Source organism: Bufo gargarizans, chromosome 3 (assembly GCF_014858855.1).
Source record: "Bufo gargarizans isolate SCDJY-AF-19 chromosome 3, ASM1485885v1, whole genome shotgun sequence".
Classification (NCBI taxonomy): domain Eukaryota; kingdom Metazoa; phylum Chordata; class Amphibia; order Anura; family Bufonidae; genus Bufo; species Bufo gargarizans.
Genome location: NC_058082.1, coordinates 195,132,334 through 195,151,886, shown reverse-complemented (window position 1 = coordinate 195,151,886; position 19,553 = coordinate 195,132,334). Strand labels below are relative to the sequence as shown.

At 42.7% G+C, this 19,553-nt stretch overlaps 1 protein-coding gene across 3 annotated transcripts in view; it reads left to right on the top strand.

The window, feature by feature from the left end:
• Positions 1 to 19,553, top strand: part of GRTP1 (growth hormone regulated TBC protein 1) — a 92,412-nt gene that overhangs the window by 30,558 nt on the left and 42,301 nt on the right. For all 3 annotated transcript variants that reach the window (XM_044284773.1, XM_044284774.1, XM_044284772.1), the window contains exon 6: positions 10,044 to 10,140. In XM_044284773.1, the coding sequence (XP_044140708.1) occupies positions 10,044 to 10,140 (97 nt within the window). The remainder of the gene's footprint in view (positions 1 to 10,043; positions 10,141 to 19,553) is intronic.

The following is a 19,553-nucleotide window of genomic DNA, read 5'->3' as shown; positions in this document are numbered from 1 at the left end:
GTCATGGCCCCATCAACAGTATTATACAATAACATTATATACAGTGACACTGTAGGAAACAGACGCAGTGGCTCCAGGGCCTCGCCTGTCTAGACACAGGAGTGAAGGTTGCAAACAAGTTCCTGGGGGGAAGGGGGAGCCCTTTCAAAAATTTCCTGTGGGGCCCAGTTATTTCTAGTTTACGCCATTAACTGAAAGGGGTATAAATTATTTATCCTCTATGAATGGTAGCTGATACATGTTAGATTAGTGGGGGTCCAGTACTGGATTGGTAGAATGGGGGGATCTCCGATGTTCCTCCCAGTCATACATGATTGGGCGTGTGCCCTTCTGCTCCATTCAGAGTCCACATCTGTGACAAACGGACAAGCCTTGTCCTAATATCTTCTACTGATCTGCCAGTGGATAGGAGGAAATACATACCCTTTTAAGGTGCAGAAGACAGACCCTTAGATTCAGTGTTCAGAAGGTTGGTTAGTGCTAAAATATAATTTGATGCAGCATTCCAGAAAAGGAGGGATCTATTGCTCCAAGCAGCCTGTAAAGTACCCAATGCCAAGAAAAACGACAAGCCTGTGTTGAAAATGCTATTTTCTTTTACCACCCCTGCAGAAAGCGTATAGTAAGCATGCTGGCAGGATGAGTGGTGAGAAGTTTCTCTTCATGAATACCCTGTTCTGTCCAGGAGTGCAGCGCCATCCTGTTACTATGGAGGCCGTGCCGAGTTGGCAAGCATTGCTGGTATGAATTGTAACGTGCAGTGGGAAAGCAGACCGTGCAAAGTATCACAATTAGGTCTTTTGGAAAGCCCAGTGAACCACTGACAATATAATCCTCCCTATTACTAAATGTAATTGTATAATTTATCCATACAGACCCTATCTGACAGGGAATTACATGCTTTCTAAGCAGGAGTTGTTGGCATAGAGAGCTATGTAATGGGTGTACTAGTAGTTACATACTTGTGCTAAAGAACATACTTCTATACTCTATACCTGTCTCTGCAAGGTCCATTGCCAGACGACAGATTCCTCTTAGGCCTCATGCACACAAACTTTTATTTTTTTTGTTTACTGTCCATTTTTTGCGTTCCGTATATGGGACCATTCATTTCAATGGATCCGCAAAAAAATAAAAAAAGGAAGGTACTCCGTATGCCTTCCTTTTCCATTCAAAGATAGAACATGTCCTATTATTGTCCGCATAACGGACAAGGATAGTAATATTCCATCAGGGGCCAGCTGTTCCGTTCCGCAAAAAAACGCAATGCACACGGACATCATCCGTATTTTTTGCAGATTCGTTTTTTGCGGACCGCAAAAATACTGAAAAAGCCATACAGTCGTGTGCAATAGGCCTTAGGGTCCATTCACACGTCCGTATGTGTTTTGCTGATCCGCAAAACACGGACATCGGCAATCTGCGTTCCGTATTTTGCGGACCGCACATCGCTGGCACTCTCATAGAAAATGCCTTTTCTTGTCCGCAATTGGAGATAAGACTAGGACACGTTTTATTTTTTTTGGGCGGAATGGAAGTGCGGATCCCGACAGCACATTCCAGATGCAGACCCATTTTGCGGACGTGTGAATGGACCCTTATAGTCACTGCTGCTTGTTCTAGTGATGAGTGGGGCTGGCGGCGGTTGGGATGGGACACTGGTGGCATATCCTAGTGTTTGTGATGAGATTACTGTTTTAACCCTTGCATTATAACCATAACAATCCATACAATAGTGATATTTAATTATTTGTTGTAAATGCCAGAAAATACAATGAACACCATAATTTTATTCTGTAGAAATTTCTTCCATAGTAAAAATTAATATATATGAAACACTTTCTTTATATCTATTCCAAAAGACCTCCAAAAACGACATCTTAGGGCTCGTTCACACGAACGTGTGATGCCTGTTGCCGTATTGTGGACCGCATTTGCGGATCTGCAATACGTGGGCACCGTTCCGTGGACATTCCGCATCACGGATGCGCACCCATTTATTTAAATAGGTCCGCAAATCCGGAGATGCGGAACGAAACACTACAGAAGCACTGCTGAGTGCTTTCTGGGGTTCCGTTCCGTGCTTCCGCACCACAAAAAGATAGAGTACGGTAAGTTCTATCTTTTTGCGGAACGGAAGGATCGCGTACCCACTGAAGTGAATGGGTCTGCGATCCCCATGCGCCTGCCCCACGGACGGTGCCTGTGCATTGCGGACCTTAATTTGCGGTCCACAGCACGGGCTTCACACGTTCGTGTGAACGAGCCCTTATTATGGGAAAAAAAAAACAGGAACTTCTAGTCAAGAAAGAGCGGGATAGGAAGGAGGAAGAACACAGGTGCCCTTCAAGTCATTGTGCCTGGTGTCTCCTTATCTGTCTGTTTTAGCAAATAAAGTATCACACGACTAAATCGTCAACCGGGTATACATGGGGAAAATGCCGACTGTACCAAGCATATCAAAATATAAGGTATGTCACAAGGAAACAACAAGAGAGCACCAGGGTATATTGGGATAAAAATGTGGTATTAGAGAGACAAGGTACTAGGTCTATGACCCTATATCTCCCTCCATAAATAACCGCAACCCCCTCTCACTCAATGTCCCTATCTTTCCCTGCTCCAGACAGGACAGTGACTGCCCAGCTTTGTCAAGATATATCAGGAAAGGGAAAGGAGGAAAATATAAACAGCTGTAACACAGATGTTCCAACGCGTTTCCAAATCATCAGGGGACCAATATACCAAATGATGTTGCAAGGTTATAATAAATGATATTATAATCGATATAAAGCGGCGATCAATCGCTTAACAAGACTACTTAGCTCTTTGATAAGTTCCAAGGTGTAGGTCAGCCGTAGAACTTCAGCACAGGTCCTGCGTATGGCAGTCCATGAAATGGCCTTCCGCGTGTGGCAGCAGCCGCTTTATATCGATTATAATATCATTGATTTCAACCTTGTAACATCATTTTTTTTGTACGTTATTGATATTCTTAATCTTGGGCTCATACTTTTTAGTAATTTATACATTAAATGTTAAATTTTAATGTCGGTTACCTACACTAATTGAATTGTTCTGTTTTAGCAAATACTTTTCCCATAGTATAAATATTCTGGAGTTTTTCTTAGAACTGTACACTGACATCCCTCAGTTATCCCTCCTAGAAATTTAGTGTGCCCCTACACTGTGACATTGTCCAGTCAGAGCTGATATTGTCAGACTTTGACAAGGGAATGGTAACATCCAGTTGTCAGTTTATTAATACATGTCCAGTAGGAATAACAGAGGAAGATCACAATGCATGTCTGTAAGAAGACGCTACAGAATTGCTATTTCATGAAGAATTCAAGTATTTACTAGAACATGCATACCACAAGAGCTGATAGATCCTCTTTAACCCCTTCCTGACATATGACATATTAGTACGTCATAGCGGGAAGTGACTTCCAGTAATTTGACGTGTATGCCATGCTGATCGGGCAGGCACTGTATAGCTTGGTACACATGTATTATAATGCATTGTAGAGGGGATCAGACCCTCAAGTTGAAGTCCCACAGTGGAACAAAAATAAAAAGTGGGGGGAAAAAGTTTTTTTCATAAAAATAAAGTTTCAAGTAAAAAAGAAGAAAAAAATGCCCCTTTCCCCTAATATACAGTACACATATAAAGTAGTAAAACATAGGAAAAAAAAGGGGTATCAACGTGTCTGTAACAACTGGATCTATAAAAATATCACATAATCAACCTCCGTTTAACGCCTTAAAAGATAAAAATAAAAACTGTGCCAAAAAACCTTACATGTCAAAAAGTGTAATATTAAGCAGTCAAAAAGTCATGTGTACCCCAAAATAGTACCAAGCAAACCATTTACTCATCCCACAAAACATTAGCCCCTTTCAGAAAATGGAGACACTAAAACATTCTAATTATTTTTTTTTTTTTTGTGTGTGTAAAACTGAAAAGCTGGGGTAATTTATGGGTGGTTTCTACTATGTAAGCCCTATAAAGTGACTTCATAACTGAACTGGTCCTAGAAAAAAAAGTGGGTTTTGGAAAGGTTCTTAATTTTAAGAATTGCTTCTAAAATTCTAAACCTTCTAATGTCCTAAAAAAATAAATTGACATTTACAAAATTAATAAATATTTATGAGGAATCGATTTCTGTTTTAAGAGCAGAGAAATTAAAATGTTTAAGCTGCTGCCCCCTTTTGACTTCAAGCTGGCCGGCACTATAGCGCTTATGTGGAAAAATTGAATTTTTTTTTTGTTCTCTCCTCATGAGACTGACATCGGCAAAATTGTCCAGGGGGAAGGTCTGCCTCTTAGTTTTTTGTTTTTTTTGGGCAACTCACAATTGCAAATCTAATGTGGGTGTCAAGGCTGTCCTGTTAGGCTACTTTCACATTAGCGTTTTTCTTTTCCGGCATAGAGTTCTGTCACAGGGGCTCTATATCGGAAAAGAACTGATCAGGCATATCCCCATGCATTCTGAAAGGAGAGTAATACGTTCAGGATGTCTTCAGTTCAGTCGTTTTGACTGATCAGGCAAAATATAAAACCGTAGCATGCTACGGTTTTATCTCCGGCGAAAAAAAACTGAAGACTTGCCTGAATGCCAAAATGCCGGATCCGTCCTTCCAGTCTGCGCAGACCTTTAAAAATGAGAAAAAAATAAATACCGAATCCGTTTTGCCTGATGACACCGAAAAAACTGATCCGTATTGCAATGCATTTTTCAGACTGATCAGGATCCTGATCAGTCAGAAAAAATTACATGCTTTTGCATACAGTTTGCCTGATCAGGCAGGCAGTTCAGGCAACATAACTGCCTGCCGGAATCAATCAACGCAAGTGTGAAAGTACCCTTAGGCTCTTTCACACCTGCGTTCTTTTCTTCCGGCATAGAGTTCCGTCGTCGGGGCTCTATGCCGGAAGAATCCTGATCAGTTTTATCCTAATGCATTCTGAATGGAGTGAAATCCGTTCAGGATGTCTTCAGTTCCGGAACGGAACGTTTTTTGGCCGGAGAAAATACCGCAGCATGCTGCGCTTTTTGCTCCGGCCAAAAATCCTGAAGACTTGCCGCAAGGCCGGATCCGGAATTAATGCCCATTGAAAGGCATTGATCCGGCCTTAAGCTAAACGTCGTTTCGGCGCATTGCCGGATCCGACGTTTAGCTTTTTCTGAATGGTTACTATGGCTGCTGGGACGCTAAAGTCCTGGCAGCCATGGTAAAGTGTAGAGGGGAGCAGTATACTTACCATCCGTGCGGCTCCCGGGGCGCTCCAGAGTGACGTCAGGGCGCTCCACGCACATGGATGACGTGATCGCATGGCACGTCATCCATGCGCATGGGGCGCTCTGACGTCATTCTGGAGTGCCCCGGGAGCCGCACGGACTGTAAGTATACTGCTCCCCCGCTCCCCACTACTACTATGGCAACCAGGACTTTAATAGCGTCCTGGCTGCCATAGTAACACTGAACGCATTTTGAAGACGGATCCGTCTTCAAATGCTTTCAGTACACTTGTGTTTTTCCGGATCCGGCGTGTAATTCCGGCAAGTGGAGTACACGCCGGATCCGGACAACGCAAGTGTGAAAGAGGGAAGGCATATAACTTCAGATAACCAGATTCCTGTAAGAAACATCCAGTTTAGGTAGGTAGCCATTTCATTACCATGGTCTGCTGAGGACTGGAAAGTATTATTCCCACTCTGCAGAACAGTCTTGCTTGTCCTTGGCACAAGATAGGAATGTAACAGTGAAAGTGCTTGCTGGTCCACTAGATACTAGGCATGCTGACTGAGTGAATATTAACGATTTCACCGCTGATGACGCCCATCTTTCTTCCAAGTACTTTTCCGTACTTCATGGAAAATCTGTAACTCAAAACAGGAAGAGAGAGAGTCTGAAAGCCTGTTTTTTTACATATGAATTTCCCAGTGCTGTTTCGTCATTGTTACTTTTTTTTTTTATTGATTTGGGGGGAAACAGCAGTACTAGATCATGGCACAATGTATAACATAATTATACTAACCTTTTTTATTCCATGGCCTAGTAAAGTATGCTTAGGAAATGTATTTTCCAGCTTGCCTGAATCATTTTCATGTAGTATGATTTGGCGTCCAAGGATAAAGGCAATTCTGTAATGTGATCTTTTCCACTGGAGAAGGAATTTAAATTCCCTTTGGTTACGATGCCATGATGCTTTACTTATATACCCTTCTAGAAGTGTCCCCCCTATTTCCTCAGTTCTTGCACACAGTGCTGTTTTGTTTGAGTTAAAGGGATTGGCTACTTTCTGGCCACTTTTTCACTAATGTGTATACAAGATTAATATATGGCACTTACTAATCTAGTCTTTGCTGAAATTCTATGTAGTTTGCTATATTTCATAAGCCATGCCACCTCGTTAGGCAAATCTTCTATGCTGTGCACGTAGAGGTCCTGTCCATAAGATGGCCGCCGATAGAGGGTCATGTGACCAGACACATCACTCACCCTCCTCCATTCTAACATAGTGTACCTGTACTAAACTCCCAACAGTGAGGCCTCGTTCACATTTCCATTTTTCACCATCTTGTTCTGACCGCATTTTCCATGGACATACCCGTTTATTTCAATGTGTCTGTTCAAACATCGTGTTTTTATTTATTTTTATTTTACTGACCGTGGGTCACTTTGATCTGTGAGACCCAAACATGTCCATTGAAGCCTATGGGTCTGTGGAAATCACTGAAACAACACTGACCACTGATGGGAAATGCTCTGGAAATTCATTTTCAGATAAGCAGCATACGTGTAATAGGGGTGACACAAGGAGGGTCAAACACTGATGCTTTACGGATGTAACACTGACTCATTTTTTTCATGGACGTGAAACGGACATGGAAATGGGAACAAGGCCTGATAATGCAGATGGCCGGTGCAGTGCATTTGAATGGAGGAGATATCACATGGAGATTATTTGCCTGGTCACATGACCCTCCAGCAGCTATTTTATGGATCGGACCTCTGTGTGAACAGCACAAGACTTAGCAAACAAAGTGGCGTTCCTTATAAAATATAGAAAATGCCACAGAAATTCAACACAGGCTATATAAGTAAGTGGCATATAGTCATCTTACAAACTCCTTAGTCAGCAGTAACCAGAAAGTGGCCAACCCCTTCAAGTAGTGGACTCTAAATAAGGGAGATGCCGTCTTTCCATTATACCGCTCCTCTGGAATGGGAGCCGTGCTGCAGTTACCGGGCATGGCCACTAGGCTGTTGGCAGAACTGTGTAGTAAGTGCCTGGTTCTTGCACTGGAGTTTAGAAAAACTGTTGAAATGCATGGGTGCAGGTAGTCGGACCCCCACTGATCCAATATTGATGACCTGTCCTAATTATAGTCCACTTTCACAAACAAAGCCAGCTACACAAACGCTTAGTGTCCTTAGACCAATGTCCAATATGGCAAGTGTATGCAAATGACATATAGTCCCGATTCAACAAACTCAATTTTCAAGAAGGTATCGCAGCACTCTAAGGCTCCATTCACACCTCCGCAATTCTGTTCTGCATTTTGCGGAACGGAATTGCGGACCCGTTCATTTCCATGGGGCCGCACTGTGCTGCCCAGATCCGGAATTGCGTATCCGCACTTCCGGGTCCGCAATTTCGTTCCCGAAAAAAAATAAACATGTACTATTATTGTCCGCCATTGCAGACAAGATTAGGCATTTTCTATTAAGTGCCGGCGATGTGTGGTCCGCAAAATGCAGAACACACATTGCTAGTGTCCGTGTTTTGTGGATCCGCAAAACGCACACTGACATCTGAATGGAGCCTAAAGGCTGTTTTACACGAGAGTCCATTGCAGGAATCTCGCTCCGTGTGTGAGTGTGATCCTCTGCTCTGGACTTGCAGGAGCGCACAGCATTATCATGTCCATTTACACGTCCATTGTTTCTTTCCTGATCTGTTCCGTTTTTTGCGGAACAGATCTGGACCTATTCATTTTCAATGGGTCCTGAAAAAAATCGGACAGCACAATGTCTGATATTTTTTATTTATTTTTTATATATATAATGGACATAAAGTCTGGACTTTTAGCTTTCATTTGAGGGTATCCACATTAAAATTGGATGAAGGGTTTAGGAGTTTCAGCTCCTTTACATGTTGTACCCCGTTTTTAAAGGGACCAAAAGTAATTGGACAATTGACTCAAAGGCTGTTTCATGGGCAGGTGTGGGCAATTCCTTCATTATTTCATGCTCAATTAAGCACATAAAAGGCCTGGAGTTGATCTGAGGTGTGGTGCTTGCATTTTGAAGATTTTGCTGAGAAGTAAACATGCGGTCAAAGGAGCCATGCAGGTGAAACAAAGCTTTCATCTTCATCTGTGAAAACAGAAAAATCTCATCCGAGAAATTGCTACACTATTAGGCCTCTTTCACACTACCGTTTTTTTTTTCCGTTTTGCGGTCCATTTTTTGCGTTCCGTATACGGAACCATTCATTTCAATGGTTCCGCAAAAAAACAATGTGTTCCGTATGCATTCCGTTTCCGTATTTCCGTTTTTCCGTTCGGTTGAAAAGATAGAACATGTCCTATATTTGGCCGCAAATCACGGTCCGTGGCTCCATTCAAGTCAATGGGTCCGCAAAAAAAAACGGAACACATACGGAAATGCATCCGTATGTCTTCCGTATCCGTTCCGTTTTTTGCGGAACCATCTATTGAAAATGTTATGCCCAGCCTAATTTTTTCTATGGAATTACTGTATACTGTATATGCCATACGGAAAAACGGACCAACGGAAACGGAACCACAACGGAAGCAAAAAACGGAACAACGGATCCGTGAAAAACGGAACGCAAAACACTGAATTCAACATACTGTAGTGTGAAAGAGGCCTTAGGAGTGGAAAAATCTACAATTTGGTACATCCCGAGGGGAAAAAACACTGGTGACCTCAACAATGCAAAAAGACCTGGACGTCCACGGAAGACAACAGTGGTGGATGATCGTAGAATAATTACCATAGTGAAGAGAAACCCCTTTACAACAGCCAAGTGAACAACACTGTCCAGGATATAGGCGTATCAATATCCAAATCTACCATAAAGAGAAGACTGCATGAAAGTAAATACAGAGGCTTCACTGCATGGTGCAAACCACTCATAAGCCTCAAGAATAAGAAGGCTAGATTGGGGGAAAAAAAACATTGTAAAAAAACACTCCACTTCTGGAAGAACATTCTTTGGACAGATGAAACCAAGATCAACCTCCACCAGAATGATGGAAATAAAAGTCATCCTCTGTAAAACGCGGCAGAGGCAGTTTGATGGCTTGGGCATGCATGGCTGCCAGTGGCACTGGGTCCCTAGTGTTTGATGTGACACAGGACAGAAGCAGCCGGATGAATTCTGGGGTTTTCAGAGACATACTGTGTTCTCAAATGCAGCCAAACTGATTGGTCTGCGTTTCATAATACAGATGGACAATGACCCAAAACATAAAGCCAAAGCAACCCAGGAGTTTATTAAAGCAAAGACTTGGCCATTCAAGTCAAACTCCTGATCTGAACAGAAAGGCCCACAAACAAACAGCAACTGAAAACCTCTGCAGTAAAGGCCTGGCAGAGCAGTAAAAAGGAGGAAAGCCAGCGTCTGGTGATGTCCACGAGTTCAAGACTTCAGGCAGTCATTGCCAACAAAGGGTTTTCAACCAAGTATTAGAAATTACCATTTACAATTATTTAATTTGTCCAATTACTTTTGAGCCCCTGAAATGAAGGGATTGAGTTAAAAAAATGCTTTAGTTCCTCACATTTTTATGCAATCATTTTGTTCAACCCACTGAATTAAAGCTTAAAGTCTGAGCATCAATTGCATCTGAATTGTTTTGTTCAAAATCCATTGTGGTAATGTACAGAATATTTTTTATTTTTTTAAATGTTCTCTGTCCAAATATATATGGACCTAACTAGTTGTAAAGTACAAATACTACTCTGATCATGACCACAGTTCATCAGCTCTCCTCTTATTGCAGGGTATGAATTTTATCACTGGGATACTCATTCTTGTTACTAAAGATGAGGAGAAGGCCTTTTGGCTCCTAGATTCTCTTATTGGACGCATTTTGCCTGGTATGTTTGGTTTCATTTTATTTTTTTTTTAAAAAAAATTCAAACACAAACTTTCCTTCTGAGGGACGTTTCACTGTTAAAATCGATGTGAAAGCTAGAATTAAAGGGGTTGTCCAGGTTCAGAGCTGACCCCAGACACATTTTCACCCAGGCAGCCCCTAATATATGAGCATTGAAGCATTTTATGCTCCGATGCTTTCCTTTGCCCTATGCTGAATCATGCAGGAAAAAGGCTTTATATGGAGATTTGATGACGTACAGGGCTGTCTATAGGGACAGCTAGGCGAAAGCTTCTTCCCGTTGATGTCAAAGGCGCTGATGAACGGGCTTTAGTACTACTCTAGCCTGTAAAAATGCTAGGGCAGCACTAAAGCCCGCCCATCAGAGCCGGTGATGCCACCAAATACATTTCTTGGCAGAAGCCCCCGCTAGCAGTGTAAAAAAAAAAAAAAAAAAGGAAGCCCTTGCCCTGCGTGATAAAGCACAGGGCAAGGGAGAGCACCAGAGTATGAAAGGGGGGTTGCCTGGGTGAAAATGGGGTTATGTCCAGGTTCAGCTCTGAACCCAGAGAACCCCTTTAACCATTTCAAGTCAATGGAAGAGAGGCATGGCTACTACACAGTGTACGGAGCTCTGCTGGGTTTTGGCGCATAGCACACACTGATCAGAGGGGTCCTGGAAATCGGAATCCTGCTGATCTGATATTGATGACCTATTCTAAGGAGAGGTCATCAGTATTAAAGGGAATCTGTCACCAGTTTTATGCGTCTTAACTAAGGGCAACATAAACAAGTGACAGATCCCCTTAGCAAAATGCTGGTCACTTTCTTTAATTGACCCAGTCGTTTCACTAAAGTCTTTTACTAAACAGCTCCAGTGCATAATGATGAGTCCTGAGTATTCATGAGCTTCTTTCCTGCCCACCTGCTTCTTATTCATATGGAAACAAACCTGCCAATCAGAGGCGTGTGGGCGGGGAGAGCCGTAAGCTCATGAATATCAGGACTCATTGGCATGTGCTGGAGCTATTAGAACCTAGCAGCATAAAACCGATGACAGATCCCCTTTAAAGTACAAACCGGATTCCAAAAAAGTTGGGACACTAAACAAATTGTGAATAAAAACTGAATGCAATGATGTGGAGATGGCAAATGTCAATATTTCATTTGTAATAGAACGTAGATGACAGATCAAACGTTTAATCCGAGTAAATGTATAATTTTAAAGGAAAAATACGTTGATTCAAATTTTCAGTGTCAACAAATCCCCAAAAAGTTGGGACAAGTAGCAATAAGAGGCTGGAAAAAGTAAATTTGAGCATAACGAAGAGCTGGAAGTATAAAAAGAGCTTCTCAGAGTGGCAGTGTCTCTCAGAAGCCAAGATGGGTAGAGGATCACCAATTCCCACAATGTTGCGCAGAAAGATAGTGGAGCAATATCAGAAAGGTGTTACCCAGCGAAAAATTGCAAAGACTTTGCATCTATCATCATCAACTGTGCATAACATCATCCGAAGATTCAGAGAATCTGGAACAATCTCTGTGCGTAAGGGTCAAGGCGGTAAAACCATACTGGATGCCCGTGATCTCCGGGCCCTTAAATGATACTGCACCACAAACAGGAATGCTACTGTAAAGGAAATCACAGAATGGGCTCAGGAATACTTCCAGAAACCATTGTCAGTGAACACAATTCACCGTGCCATCCGCCGTTGCCAGCTGAAACTCTACAGTGCAAAGAAGCCATTTCTAAGCAAGATCCACAAGCTCAGGCGTTTTCACTGGGCCAGGGATCATTTAAAATGGAGTGTGGCAAAATGGAAGACTGTTCTGTGGTCAGACGAGTCACGATTCGAAGTTCTTTTTGGAAATCTGGGGCGCCATGTCATCCGGACCAAAGAGGACAAGGACAACCCAAGTTATTATCAACGCTCAGTTCAGAAGCCTACATCTCTGATGGTATGGGGTTGCATGAGTGCGTGTGGCATGGGCAGCTTGCATGTCTGGAAAGGCACCATCAATGCAGAAGAATATATTCAGGTTCTAGAACAACATATGCTCCCCATCCAGATGTCATCTCTTTCAGGGAAGACCCTGCATTTTTCAACAAGATAATGCCAGACCACATTCTGCATCAATCACAACATCATGGCTGCGTAGGAGAAGGATCTGGGTACTGAAATGGCCAGTTTGCAGTCCAGATCTTTCACCTATAGAGAACATTTGGCGCATCATAAAGAGGAAGGTGCAACAAAGAAGGCCCAAGACGATTGGACAGTTAGAGGCCTGTATTAGACAAGAATGGGAGAGCATTCCTATTTCTAAACTTGAGAAACTGGTCTCCTCGGTCCCCAGACGTCTGTTGTGTGTTGTAAGAAGAAGGGGAGATGCCACACAGTGGTGAAAATGGCCTTGTCCCAACTTTTTGGGGATTTGTTGACACCATGAAATTTTGATTCAACATATTTTTCCCTTTTTAAAATTGTACATTTTCTCAGTTTAAACTTTTGTTCCGTGATTTATGTTCTATTCTGAATAAAATATTAGAAGTTGGCACCTCCACATCATTGCATTCAGTTTTTATTCACGATTTGCATAGTGTCCCAACTTTTTTGGAATCCGGTTTGTACCAGAAAAACCCAGCTGCTTATTCCTCTGCAGAAAGTACCACGTTTTTGCAATGGTTTTTCACTTTGAATGCTCTGACCTGCTGTGGCTTCTAGCCGGCATCTTTCCGGACACCATGCCAAGAAGGGACGGTCTCTGCTTTAAACCACCAGCAGCATGGACTCCCATTGGAAACTGTTTATCTTGTTTTGCCTTAGAAAAAAAGCTTGTGTTCCCAGACAGAGCTCTTTATTTCAGTACATGCTGAAGGGAAGACGGAGGGTGGTCTTGCAAAATATTATACATGTTGTGGGACATTTATTAAAGACTGGTGTTTCATAAGAAGTCTGCTGGAGTCATTTGTGGCAAATTTATCAAGTGGTGCATTGATCTTTTTCCTGTATGTGTGCTAGAAACAGAATCCTACACCAGCTAGCTGGAGTAGGTTTCATTTATAATTTATACCAGTTTTCCGGGCATAAAATATTTTATAGAGGTTATACAACAAATGATGACCTAGCCGCAGGATATGCCGTTCAGCTGTTTCAGGGAGCTGCTGCACTCCCCAGAGCTCTGATGAGCACTCCTGGCATCTCTCCAAGCACCGTGCCATACATAGTACACTAGCTGTGCTTGGTATTGCAGCTCAGCCCCATTCTCTTCTATAGGGCTGAGCAGCAAGTAGGCCATGTGACCGTTGTCTGGAGCGCCCAACCTCTTATTACAGCTGATCAGCGGAGGTCCCGGGTGTCGGATGCCTGCCGACCTTATTTTGATGACCTATCCTGAGGATAGGTCATCAATGTAATTTACTGGAAAACCCCTTCAAAGTTGTTGGGCCATGTTGGTCTGCTCCTTATGTCAGAAAACTGCTGTACAACTTTTATTAAATGTGCCCTATGTATTCTAATGTGGACACATGCCATCTTGGCACTTTCTGCTATTTGAAGGGGCTTGGCTCAGGTCTCTTTCTGTTCTCACATAGCAAATTTGACCAGGGGCTGTCTAGTGGATGTGGATGCACCCACTATCTGATTTACCTTAGTGCCCAGTAAGTTCCTGTTCAGTTGACTTTGTTACTGTAGAATGCAAACTGTATCAAGTTTAGAGAGATTTATAATAGACTGGAAAATGGTCACTTTTCAGAACTGCAACCCAAGGTTGCTAACAGTGTCTTTGTGATTTATCATGATTTTCCAGTTATAGTAAGATGTGTTCATATCAGTATGAGCTATCTATAGCACATATTGTCATTATTAATTTGGGTCTTCTTTGTATGTACAAAAATATGAGCTCTATAATTTTGGGTTAAATTGTCTAAGTTGGTTGTCAACACTTTTACAGCAATTGTCATCTCACGCAAGCTGATGTTTCTCCATTGGGGGCAAGGGAAGAAGATAGTGATACAGTTGTGCAGTAATACTATATAAGCAGTGGTGTCAAGTATCTGCAGTATCGATGTGCATTTCCTCTGGGAGGGAACACTTTTAGTGGCTTTTGTTTTCTTATTTGTTTGCTGTTGGAAAATCTTCTTGTAGTGCTTCTTAATGCTACATTTCCTTTATTAGTAGTAATAGGTCAGAGCCAGGGGCGTAACTACCATAGCGGCAGACCATGCGACTGCTATGGGGCCCAGGGCAAGAGCATAATCTCCTCTTCTACTGGTGGTGAAACCATGGTCAGGACTCTGCTAAAATTTTGTTTCTTTAGAGGGTAAACGAGGCAATTGAAAAAATGGCCCAAGAGTCATTGAAAGGGGTTTAGGCGGAAACCCTTCTGTCCTGTTTGGGGGGGCCTGGTTTGATTCTTGCTATGGGGCCCTTACTACTTTATGTACGCCACTGGGCAGGGGAACTGGTATTTATTTTCTTAAGGTGTTTTGCTTGTCATCTGATTGGTTTTCTGAGTTAGAATAGCTTGTACGAGAATTCATCGGCATTAAATACTGATGACTCGTGCTTCAGTTATGGAGGTAGGGTGGTAATTGCATTTGCATGACTGAAAGAGGGTACCATGTTATATAGCAGGAGAAGCTGAGCGTATTGATATATATTTTTGTGGGAAAAGATTCAGTAAAACCTGTAATTTTTTACTTGCATCTGAAACCCTGTGAATACCCATCGGTACAGGAGGGAGGAGATCTCAGTGACTGACAGCTATCTCTTATGCACACTTATACACACAATGCTATCAATCATTGATAACCCCTCCCTCCTTTACTGATGCACAGGAAGTGTAAAAGGCAATTATATAAATGTATAAATCACAGGTTTTGCTGAAACCTTTCCCACAAAAATCTATATTAATCTGCCCGGCTTCTCCTGCTCTGTAACCTGGTGCTGTCAGATTGCACTGCATTTTTGGTGACCGGCTCCCTTGAAGCTATCATCTGTGTTTAAATTTCCTCGGGAGTGTTGTTAGGGTTGCATTGTAAGTGGCAGACTATAGATTTCTCACCCCTCCACCACTATTCAAGCTTGGTTTCTCTAACTTTAACATAAATAGCTTCTTCCACTCCTCTTGTTTTGAACTAGTCCTCCTCTGTGTCTATAATGAAAACCTTGCTGTCATCAAATGAGTGTCCCTTGTCCTTAAGATGTAGGTACACAGCTGAGTCCTGACTGCAGGTGTTGGCTATTCTGTGCTGGGCCATGAGCTGGGGTATCTGTTGTTTTCTTTCCCCAAAATACAGTTCTTGGCACTCCTCACTGCACTGGATTTGATACTCAATGTTTGGCGTAACCAAGCTTGGAGGTGTGCGACATCTATTGCCTGCAACTTACAAAGCAGCTCTAACATCTCACCGAAGGCAGTTTAACCACACCTAATAGCTTCAGTCATGTAAATGCTATCAATACCTTACCTCCATGACTGAAGCATGAGTCGCCAGCATTTAATGCAGGAGAATTCTCATACAAGCCATTCTAATTGAAAAAGCTAGTCAGGTGGCTAACGAAACTTCATCAAGAAAAAATACAAGTCCAGTTGCTCTGACTTATTACGGTTCAAATACCATGACCTGGATGAATTAGAACCTCACAGACCTAATACATTGCCCTTAAGGCCACATTCTTATGAAGCCCACAGTTATAAAGATATCCCAACAGCACAGTACAAAATAGGCTGAACTATATCTGTATAAATGTGCATTGGTCAATTTATTGCTACTTTTCTGATGTAGAACCACAAAGACAATTCCCTTTGGGTATTTTTAAGGAAAGTGATACAATTTACTTTACTTCAGTGTGCTGTTATCAACGTAATGGTGTATGTAAGGGTCTAGTTACACTGTTTTTGTAGAGCTTGTAAAGCATATGCAAAGGAAAATGCTCCCAATGCATATGCGAAATATAGACCTTTGTGAGTCTGATCGTTCAATGTATATAACAGCACAGCCTATGGTTCTCTCTATGTAGCCAAGTAGCACAAAATACATTTACTGTGCTGTGTGCATTTTATTTTATTTTATACAATGATGATCTATAGGCAACTGTTGTGTGTCCTATAACTGCATACATCCAGACTGTAGATTCCCACTATATGTTAGGAGACTTTCAGCATAACTTGACTTGGACAGAGTTACTAATAATCAGTGCAAAAATTATAAAAATATATGTGGTACAATTAAGCAGTTGAATATGACAGCAAATTTAAAGAGGACCTTTCACCTGGAAAAACATTGCGAACTAAGTATCATTACATATACAGCGGCGCCCTAGGGATGTCACTGCACTTACTATTATCCCTGGGCGCCACTCCGCTCGGCCGCTGTGCCCTCCGGTATCTTCGCTCACTTGGTTATAGTAGGCGGAGACTTGGGGGACTTGGTTATAGTAGGCAGAGTCGGCCCTTGTTCTGCTGGGCGTCTCCTCCTCCTAGGCTGTAGCGCTGGCCAATCGCAGCGCAGAGCTCACAGCCTGGGAGACGCCCAGCAGGAGGAGGAGACGCCCAGCAGAACAAGGGCAGACTCCGCCTACTATAACCAAGTCCCCTAAGTCTCCACCTACTATAACCAAGGGAGCAAAGATACCGGAGGACATAAAGATACCGGAGGACATAACGGGAGAACAGAGCGGCGCCCAGGGATAATAGTAAGTGCAGTGAGATCCCTGGGTGCCGCTGTATATGTAATGATACTTAGTTCGCAATGTTTTTCCAGGTGAAAGGTCCTCTTTAAATTTTATCCAGTAGAGCTGAGAGGGGTGTACATCACTTCTCAGCCTTTTCTTGGGCTATTTTCACATTAGCGGCCGGCTGTTCCGACGGGTGAACAGCCTGTCAGATCCATGCCGCCGCTCCGGCCCTATTCACATGTCGTAGTTTTATTCCGGCCGTCTCTTGCCGCGGCCACACCTCATTATGGTGATTGGAGCCGGAGCAGACTTCCTGCGGCACCCGTGCACTAGCGGAAGCACGGATACTGCAGGCTGTTCACCCACCGAAACAGCCTGCCGAAGAAGGCTGCCGCTAATGTGAAAGTAGCCTTAGACAAGATCAGTATCTCTAAACATGTCTATGGGAGGATTTTTGCCTATCTCCAACACTCCTATGGAAATGAATGGAGCGGCGGTGCGCATTTGCTACCAGCTGCTCAGTTCATTTGAGGGGGGCTCCATGGGGTACAGGGCCCCCGTTCTCGTGATCGATGGGGGTCCCATTTGTAGGACCCCTGGTGATCTAATAATAGGGGATAATTTTTCTGTAACTGGAATACCCTGTTAAGTGACTGATTTAGCTACACTTAGGCCAGACAGTTTTTTTTTTTTTTAAATGAAACTCTGCCGTTATGGTAGTTAGTGTCTTGAACATAATAGCATTGAGCAAATTAAGCTTCGGATCATAGATCGGGAGTCTATTTTCTCAAAACTTTATTTTGAATGCTGTACAGCAACTCATCTCTGTACTGCATTAAAATGTATGGGCTCCGGCGAGGGAAATTGGTTATCCCTGAAGTCTCGGGGGGACTTCCGTGATAACGAATTTCACCTCGCCAAAAGCCATACATTTTTATGCTGTACAGAGACGAATCTCCGTACACCATTCAAACAAAGTTTTGAGTGAATCAACTTCGGATCTTTGATCCAGAGCTCGATTCGCTCAACACTAATAATAGTATTAGAAATCAACATCGTGACCTCAAAGAGGGACCAGACAGCAGATGTTGGTGATGTGATTCACAGTCTTCTGTCCACACATCTCACACTGCAACACTGGAAAGGTCATAGAGACTGGACAAGTACAGCACTGTGAATAAGTATTTGCCTCCATTCCACAATTGGTCTTCTTTACATTGCTGGAAAGTTTATATTTGGGTAGACGGGGCAGTCGGAAACTGCAGCAGTGGATGGCCGCTGTGAAAGTGAAGCGTTAAGTGGATACTACAGGTTTCTGTGAAACAGCTCTTTTACCTGCAAAAAACATGCGGCCATTAGAATATTTGTTTTGTGGAAAGCTGAAGTATTAAAGGGATTGGCCACTTTTTTGGTTACTGTTGATAAATGTGTAAGATGACTGTATGGCACTTACTAATATAGCCATTGTGGAAATTCTGTGCCATTTTAATTTCTGTGCCAATTTTCAAAAATTATGCCCCCTTGTTTGCCAAGTGTTTTGTGCTGTCCACACAGCAATCCTGTCTATAAAATGGCTGCTGATGGAGGGTCATGTGACCAGGCAAATAATCTCAATGTAAAGTCTTCTTCATTCAAATGCACTGCAGCGGCCATCTGCAGTATCGGGCCTCGTTCACATTTCCGTGTCAATTTCAAGTCCATGAAAATATTAGTCCGTATTACATCCGTAAAGATGTCCGTAAAGCATCTGTGTGTGTGTCTATTTTTTACCCTCCTTGTGTCATCCGTATTCCACAGATGCTGCTCAGCTGAAAAGTAATTTCCAGAGCATCTCCTATCAGTGGTCAGTGAAAATTGGACGCAACACTGATTTCTTCTGTGTTGTCAGTGATTTTCACAGACCCAAAGACTTCAATGGATGTGCTTGCTCCTCATCATGGACCAAAGTGGTGCATGTCTCCATGATTTTTTTATTTTTTTTCACTGACCCACGGTCAGTAAAAAAAAAAGAAATTTAAATACTCATGTGTGAACAGACACATTGAAATAAATGTGTTTGTGTGCCGTCCATGGAAAATGCAGACACAATAAGTTGGTGAAAAACGAAAATGTGAAAGGGGCCTCACTGTTAGGGTGAGTGATGTGTCTGGTCACATGACCCTCTATCGGCGGCCATCTTATGGACTGGACCTCTACGTGCACAGCACAGAAGATTTGCCTAACTAGGTGGCATGGTTTATGAAATATAGCAAATGGCAGAGAAAATCAAGAAAGACTATCAGTAAGTGTCATATAGTCATCTTACATACACATTGGTCACAAGTAGCCATAAAGTGGCCAACCCCTTTTAATACTCAATTTGAAAACCACATCAACCAATGGCTTCCTGGGATGTAGTCGGAGTTTAAAAAAAATAAAAAAAAATCCTGTTGCTGCAACTTCTGGTCTATGACTGACTGGAACTGTGATGTACCATGTACATGTATGTCACCGATGCCAGCCAATCGGGCACCTTTTACATACCCCTGCTAGTCTCTGTTTCCTGGTTCCTGTCAACATGCAGGAAATGACTGCTCAGCCACTCTCTGGTCACACTGGTAACCTGCCTCAGCCAGTGGTTGCAGATGCTTAAAGGGAACCTGTCACCAGGATTTTGTGTATAGAGCTGAGGACATGGGTTGCTAGATGGCCGCTAGCACATCCGCAATATCCAGTCCCCATAGCTCTGTGTGCT